This window comes from Suricata suricatta, chromosome 13, assembly GCF_006229205.1.
Source record: "Suricata suricatta isolate VVHF042 chromosome 13, meerkat_22Aug2017_6uvM2_HiC, whole genome shotgun sequence".
Lineage (NCBI taxonomy): Eukaryota > Metazoa > Chordata > Mammalia > Carnivora > Herpestidae > Suricata > Suricata suricatta.
In genome coordinates this window covers 27,054,764-27,063,505 of record NC_043712.1, presented here as the reverse complement: position 1 = coordinate 27,063,505, position 8,742 = coordinate 27,054,764, and the positions used below count along the sequence as shown (strand labels likewise).

General features: G+C 33.9%; 1 protein-coding gene across 1 annotated transcript; it reads left to right on the top strand.

Annotated features, from left to right (window-relative positions):
• The first annotated feature begins 7,466 nt into the window (after positions 1-7,466).
• Positions 7,467-8,411, top strand: LOC115276762 (olfactory receptor 13D1-like). The gene has a single exon (XM_029920869.1). The coding sequence runs from the start codon at positions 7,467-7,469 to the stop codon at positions 8,409-8,411; it is 945 nt and encodes a 314-aa protein (XP_029776729.1).
• Positions 8,412-8,742: the final 331 nt, after the last annotated feature.

The window sequence follows — 8,742 nt, the reverse complement described above, 5'->3', positions numbered from 1 at the left end:
AAAAAAATAATAAATTTAAAATATATATATAAATGTATTGAGACTTGTTCTAATGGCTAGCATATAGTCTATCCTGGAAAACATTCTATTGTTTTTATACATGAGGTATAATTGGCTTATAGCATAGTCTGAATCTTCTCTTTCCATACAGACCTATTATCTGTCCGTTATTGGAAGTTAAGTATTGAAGTAAATTCATTTTTAGTGAATTGTACCTTCAGTTCTGACAATTTCTATTTCACATAATTGAGCTCTATAATTTGGTTCGTATGCATTTATATCAGTATGCATGTGCTTATGCATCAAATCTTTTATTAATATAAAATATGTTTTTACCTCTAATAACAAAAAAATTAAAAAAAATAAATGTCAAAGCAGTATCTTTTCATTGGAGAATGCATTACAGTATAGAGTATATCTCAAACTCCAACACATATAAAAAGTATATTTAAATCTATGTTTCACAAACCTGTAATGATTTTTAAATGAGGCAAATAACTTTCTAAAATCAATACTTGATAAATGTATATACAAGTCTATTTAAGAAATCCTAAGAGTAAAGTTACTGCCTAATAAGGAACCATGGATGTGAGTCAAGAATGGCATGATACCATTTCTATTTTAATATTTATTGTTTTTAAAAATAATGAAACAGAGATTTCTCTTAATGGAATGTGTATGTCATCAATGAGAATAAAGACCAAAAGAAATGGAATAATATCTTCAGACTGTTCATGGAAAGTAACTAAAAACCTATTATTCTGCACCAAACTTTTGGACAAAGACTAAATTTTACCATGCATAGCACCCCACAAAGAAAAAACTGTTCAACTGAAAGGTGTGGAATAAAAAAATCAAAATAAACAAAGAAATTGGTAAATATGCAGGTAAATCCAAATTGTCACTAGCTTTATAATTTTCTTCTCCTTTTTTAATATTTTTCAAAAAAATCAATAATTTGGAGATCTTAAATACAAAGTAAAAATGATATTTTAAGCATCAACCACATCAATGATAGGGTCGAGAGTTAAAAATCAAAGATAAACATTTTAAAGTCCTTGTACTCTTTAGAAGGATAGCACAGATATTAGGTAGAGACTATGTTAAATTAAACAAGTATCATTAAAAAATTAAGAGACTCATAAAAACAATAGAAATAAGATACAAAACTTTCAAATCTGTTAAAAAAACTTAAGAAAACAAAATTTCATCAACTCATTAGAAGTCATGTAAGTTGTTCAAAAAAAAGGAGAGAAAATATTTAGGTCATAGATTTAAAAAAACACATCAGGATAAAAGAATCAAAAGCATAAATATTCATATTATATAGTATAAAGGCACCAGCTGGAATATATCAATGGATATTGTGGAGAATTATATTAACCTATTTTCTTATGCTAAAAGTCACCTTTCATGCCAGCAGTAAATTCGACCAATCCTGTTATATTCTATTTAGAAGAAAAATTCCTTAAATTTAACACAGAAAGTTGGAAAGTAATGAGATGGAAAAATATGCACCACATAAACACTAACCAAAAGAAAGCCACTCTTTGGAAATAATCAGGCTCGAAGGACCTTGAAACAAAAAGCTTTACCAGGAAACTTATCAGAAAGAAAAAATGGTCCTGAAGTTTCTCCATCTTACCACACAGCTTCAATATAAACACTATGAATAATGGCAGAGTTACCAGACAAAGACAAATCTACTATAAAAAGGGGAGAATTCAGTATCTGCTTTAAATTCTTAAGTGAAGCAATAAAATACACATACACACATACAAACACACACACACACACACACACACACACACATATGAAAATTTGCCTTAAGACATGAGAGGATATTTTCAAACCCAAATGAAATATATAGAAATCAATACAACATTAGGAAAGGAATCAGTCTCAATAAATACCAAAGAATAATATTCTAATCTCAACTCTGGCCACAATACAAAAAACATTAGAAATAAATATTGAAAATATAACCACTCCCAAAATATTTTTTAAATCTGATAATTAGAAAACATATAATTAAATAATTAATAGTCTAAAATAGATTCTGATAAAAATTCCAAAATATTTTTAATTCCAAAATATTTAAAACTAAATGATAATAAAATTACTATAAAATATCAAATTATTGAAGGACATAAAAGAAAACCCAAGTACATTGTGAAGCTCTATTTTGCTCATGTTAGGGAATTTAAAACTAAATATATTCATTTGCCCCAATTTGTAAAAATTCAGTACCATTCCAAACAAAATGAAACAGAAGTTTTTACATTTGTCAAGTTGATCCTAAAACTGATGGAAGAGTAAAGAGCCAAGAATAACCAAAACTGTGCTCTAGACCAAGAAATACCAGATATCAAGACTGATCTTAAAGCTATAGTACATCTGATAGTGTGGTATTGATTCAGGTAAAAACAAGCATATCAGAAGAACAGAAATGAGAATCCAGAAATACCATGGTTATATATGGAAGTTTATTATATACCAAAGGAACTGGCATTTGATATAAAGTGGAATTAACAATCAGGAAAAAATGAATTAATGATTAAATAAATGGTGCCTGGGCACTGAACCAATTGTACTGAGAAAAGATTAAAATTCTACCCCACACAGTGTCCAAAATAAATTTGAGACAAATGTCTAAATGCAAAAAAAACCCACAAAGTTCACAACATAAAACATCCAGAAAAAAATGAAACACGTGCTTAAATTGAAGTACAATTGATTGTTCCTCTTTTAAAATTATGTGTTCCACTCCCTTATATCATGGTGTGATTATCATAGAAGAGGTAGCCTCCTTGCTAAACTGAGTGCTCTCCTAACTAAAGTCTATACGATTGTGGTGATGCTTGGAAGAACATAAAGGTAGAGAGAATGAAAATACTACACCTGGTTTTCACAAAAAAAATATAGTCTTCCAAGTATGTCAGTACCTTCAAAGAGAAAAAAAAAAGGAATGAAAGGAAAAAGAAAAAAGGAAAATTGCCAAAAATCTAACAGGAATCAATTTCATTTCCTCTTGATTCATGGGCTTCCCCCTCCATCCATTTACCATGTAAAAAAATATAACGTTTCCATTAAAAATGTCTAATACAATGAGAAAATACACACAATACATTAAATTTAAATAGAAAGTTATAAAATAGGAAATGCAATGTGTTCTTAACTTTTCACTGTATGTCATTTATGCATAATAATAATCAAAATATCAATAGTTTTATCTGAAGATGTGGAATCCTTTTCTCCATTAGGCTTTTCTTAATTTCCCAAACTTCCCACAATGAATAGGTATCATTTCTATAATCAGGAAAAAATTAAATAAAAGAAGGAAATTTCTTTTAATAAGTAAGGTACATTTTGGTCTTTTGCACATTATTTCTAATGTATATAAAGATTATTATCTTCAGCAAATTTAAAGGTTCAACTTTAAATCACTTATGGGATTACAGAGTCTCTTAGAAGAAAACAGAGGAGTATTTAAATTGGCTACCACAGCCACTGGTATGCCCTCTGGAAATGTTTAGGGCCTAGAGGTTAGACTAATTCCATGGCAGACTGACTGACTACCAACACAAAGTTATAACATGAATTTCCTTTGAAGACAAAGCTTTATTTTTGATCTGCCCCCTTACGACTAGTACCAATCATCTGGAACTCTGGGATACCTCTCTGTGATTTTTAAGAGCAGGACTATAACTCTAAGAGAAGACAGCTAAGATTTTAACTAATCTAAACAGGAACAGCAGCAGCAACTTCTGTATGTAGACAGAAAAAACGTTAGTGAAACACTAGAAAAAAGAGAGATCCATGCATGTACCTAAAAATGGCTTCCTTGTTTTGAAGACTCTAGTCCCAATTAACCACACTATCTACTGTGAATGAAGAATCTGAGGATCCTACACTGATGATTAAATGAGGTCGACTTAGGAAGAATTGAGAAGAGTTTCTCCTCAGAAAAGAGAGAAGACATGGGAGTTGGGAATTCTGAATCATTTATTTTATTTGAAAGGTTTTTAAGAAAACAGTGAAAATCTTGGGAAATGAGTTACTGCTGGGGGAAGTACGTATTGTGGATAGTTATAATATCACTTTAGTTTTTATTTACCATGGAAAATTTTTTAAATGGCAGCCTAAGAGTTCAGATTAAACTAACATGTATTGTGCACTCCCTCTGTTCTCAGACCTTCTAAGTATGTTATGTTAACTCTCACAAAACATCTACAAAGTAAGTAATATTATCTCATTTTAATTATGTGTATGTTAAGTGTCTTGCTCAAGGTTTGTCCAACTATCAAGCCACAGAGTAAGACTGAACTCTGGGCCCCTGACTCTAAGACAACTGTACTTACAATTAAAATACAGTACTGTTCCATAAAGATAACATACCAGCAATAAGAACAAAAGGGTAAAAGGACTTGAAACATGGTTAAGTCCCATGGTGTAAGCCTAGAAATTATTAGATAGCATGTTCTAATCAATCTCAGATGTAAGCCTCCGGGTCAGACAGGGGCTCCTACAAGATAAGAGCTTAGAGCTTCAGCTGTGCTACCGGTGACAAAGAATTGGATTTGGTACCCACACAGTAATGCTAGTGAGGAAAATCCTCAGGATAATTCTCAAGACTGAAAATGGAGAAGAGGACCTATTTCTAACTCAGCCAGTATTGCTTATTATCAACACCTTCCAGAGCTCCTAGAGGGTCATATATCTGAGCAAGCATTTGGGATCTCCTGCCAGAGGTGATGTATTACACAGAACAAAGGAGCTTCATAAACAGTAGGAAAAACTGGGTACAGGATATAGATGTAATATTTAGTGTGCTGTGCTGTGCTTCAAGATGTTCCTTGAGTTAAAATCAGAGAGTAGAAGTAAGTACTTGTGCTTTACAAACTCCTCCTCTCTTCTACTGGTAAACATGGGGAGAAAAGGGTGAACGCTTCACAGTACATAATCCTCAAGCAGAGTTTCCTTTCTTTCCACAGATGATGGCCAATGGTGAGGACATATCTAATGAGCAGGCCTTTGGAATGAGATGAACAAAACTTGGACAACAAGAAACTGAACTTCTACCTCTTTAGAGCAGAACAAAAAAAAAAAAAAATAGATACCAGAAGTTTCTTTTGCTCCTTCCTACACACCAGGTATCTCCTCCTTTTCTTGTGATACTGTCAGATTCTTTATACTGCATCCTTTCTGCACCACCTACCTTGGTCACATTTAAATAGTGAGTTCTAGAATTCTTTTTCCAACACTTAAGTCAATATGTCTGCTGATAGTTTGAAATTGGAACACTAAAGGGCATTAAATTGGTCTCTGTAACATAAAGCAACATAGAGCCCCTGTTCAATTACCTGTCCATGGACTATTTTATTTCCTACTTGAGTTTTAAAGAAAACTAGGGCAAAGTCTCTGGATGTCCTAGACTATTCGCTTCAAAGAAGAGTTTGAAAGTATTATTTCTGATATTTATAACCATAAAATAAAGGCTAAATAAGAAATATTTGGAAAAAATAAAGAATAGAAAGTTGTTAACACCCCAATTCCCATAGTCTAGAAGAAACTAAGTTAAAATTTTGGAGCCAGATATATTTTTATATTTATATATCTATATAGATATATAGATATATACATATATACATATATAGTAATCACTTCTGTTACTAAGAAAATATTTTTTTCATGAAATGTTATATCATCATCATTCTCCCTTATCCTTAGCTCTTCATCAAGACTACAATTTTCTCTGGTGATATTACATGCGACATTATGTGTTCTCATGTGTATATTATAAGCACAACATGAAAGAATGTCAGCATCTTAGAGAAAAAAATGATAACACTTATTAAGAATGATTGAACTTGACACATAATATTACATGCCATGCCATTTATTTGTTTTTCTATTCTACTGTTGAATGGCAGGGGAGAGAATGTTTAGTAATTATAATAATGCGTCATTAAACTTTGAATGACTTTTAGGGAAATATCGCCAGCATCTCACCATTTGAAATTATGTTGTAAAATGGTTTAAAAGAGATAATCTTTATCATCTTAGTGATTTATCCCCACTACGAGGTTTTATCAAGAATTGACGTTATGTTTTATCATTGCTTTCCACCATCTAGTTAGATGATAGTATTCTATTTTCTAATTTCCAAGCATTAATTTAGAATTTCATGCATTAATAAGGATGTCATCATTGTAGTACGTAGCTTGGATACACTTTTTTGTTGTTGTTGTTGATGCATTCTATTTATTTTTTTTCCATAATATTTTATTGTCAAATTGTTTTCCATACAACACCCAGTGCTCTTCCCCCCAAGTGCTCTCCACCATCACCACCACCTCTTTCCCCCCTCCCCCTTCCCCCTCAACCCTCGGTTCATTCTCAGCATTCAATAGTCTCTCAAGTTTTGCATCCCTCTCTCTCTTTTTAAACATTATATATGCATTTATAAAAAGGACTGACCATAGTTTTATGCTGAAAATTTTGGGAAAACAGGCAATTGTAGTTTGATAAAATATTTTGCAAAGTATTCCATAACTTTTTCACAATGCAACATATTATACAGCACATTATTTGTTTCTTAAAAGCATAAAACAACTATCATAAGCATTCTGGATTCAGTGTCAATTTTGAAAATCCAGTTCTCACGAGTTCCCTATTACACTTCACAGTGCATGTTGCATAGAATGTGTTGCATAAATGAGTAGGTAAAGAATACTAGCAGTATGGAAAGCACTGGATTCAGTGACAACACATAATAAGAACCCTACTTACATTAGGAGGGAAACAACCTTTGCTAGAAAAGATCCTATCTAAGTTGGGAGAGGCCATCCAGCTTAACAGAACAGCACATACAAATGCATAACTAAAAAAGAGGGTATGCAGTACTTTTAGGAAGGTAAAAGAAATTGAGCATGACCATTTCATAGCATTGAGGGTATCAGTAGTGGCTTTAGAAATTCTACATTAGAGAGACGTAGGGATGACAGTTGGTTTGAAGGAGGAGCTAGAGACTCCTTCATGGTAACATGAAGTTGTGTTGCATACCAAGCACATTGCTTTCCCTTAGATTGTATTTCTATGTTAGGAGTCATTTGTGGGGAGGCTAATGAAGATTACTGTGAAGCAAATCTACCCAATAATCCTTCCTTGACAACATCAGTGGGGAGATACAGAAAAGTGGAAGGAAAGGGGATTAAGATAGGCTTTGGATTGTTTTTGGTGAAGTTGCTGGTTTGCTGTCTGTTACTCACCCTGGATTAGAAAATATCCTCACTCATCTGGGACCTCGTCTGAATGTAAGACAGCTTTCCTCTTTCACACCTTTCTCCTCAGCAACTCCCCCCAAGGATAAAACAGAATAAAGAAGGGGAAAGTAATTTGATAAATGTACCCCAGAAATTTAAATTTTCCTGCCTTTTTCTAAACCCTGAATGTGACATGGACACATGAAGATGGGGAATACTTCAGCTGTGACTGAATTTATTCTGGTGGGATTTTCCAGATACCCAGAGCTCCAGCTTCTTCTGTTCATGCTCTGCCTCATCATGTATGTGATAATCCTGCTGGGAAATAGCCTCCTCATTGTCATCATCATACTGGATTCTCGCCTCCACACCCCCATGTACTTCTTCCTCGGGAACCTCTCATTCTTGGACATCTGCTACACATCATCATTCATTCCCCCGATGCTTATCATATTTAAGTCTGGAAGAAAATCTATCTCCTTCATGGGCTGTGCTCTGCAGATGGCTCTCTCCCTTGGGTTGGGCTCCACTGAGTGTGTCCTCTTGGCTGTGATGGCCTATGATCGATATGTGGCCATCTGCAACCCACTGAGCTACCCCATCATCATGCACAGGGTGCTTTATGTGCACATGGCTGCTTGGTCCTGGATCATAGGCTGTCTAAACTCCTTAGTGCACACAGTCATGATAATGATATTGCCTTTCTGTGGGAATAATGTCATTGATCATTTTACCTGTGAGACCCTGGCCCTTTTGAAACTCATATGTTCAGACATTTCCATGAACGTGTTCATCATGACTGTGGCAAGTACTATTTTATTGGTGATTCCTCTGCTGTTAATTTTCATTTCCTATGTTTTTATCCTCTCTTCCATCCTGAGAATTAATTCTGCTGAAGGGAAAAAGAAAGCTTTTTCTACCTGTTCTGCCCACCTGACTGTGGTTATCTTATTCTATGGCTCAGCCCTTTTTATGTACATGAAGCCCAAGTCAAAGGACACAAAAGCATCTGATGAGATAATTGCACTGTCTTATGGAGTGGTAACTCCAATGTTGAACCCCATCATCTACAGCTTGAGGAATAAAGAGGTGAAAGAGGCTGTGAAGAAAGTCCTGAGCAGACACCTGCATCTCTGGAAAATATAAAACGTCTTGAAGCATGTGATATCCTGCATGTTGAGACCAGATCAGATCTTTGTATTAAGAGAACTTATCTGCTCATAAGTCCAAATAAAAGTTGCACATTTTTTTTCAACACAGAAGTCTCATGTAAGCCTTCTGAATAGTGTCCAGGCTATAATTTCTAGTTGTATGCAGCTTTGCCATTCGGTCCCATACAGGGCACATGGCATTTCCTCAAGATAAATCTCTCTTCTCTTAGCTTTCTTCTCTTGTTTTTTTTTTCTCTTCTCTTCCCCATTTCCTCCTTCTTTTCCTTTCTCCTTCTCCATCTACTTCGTTACTCCACTGTCCTTCT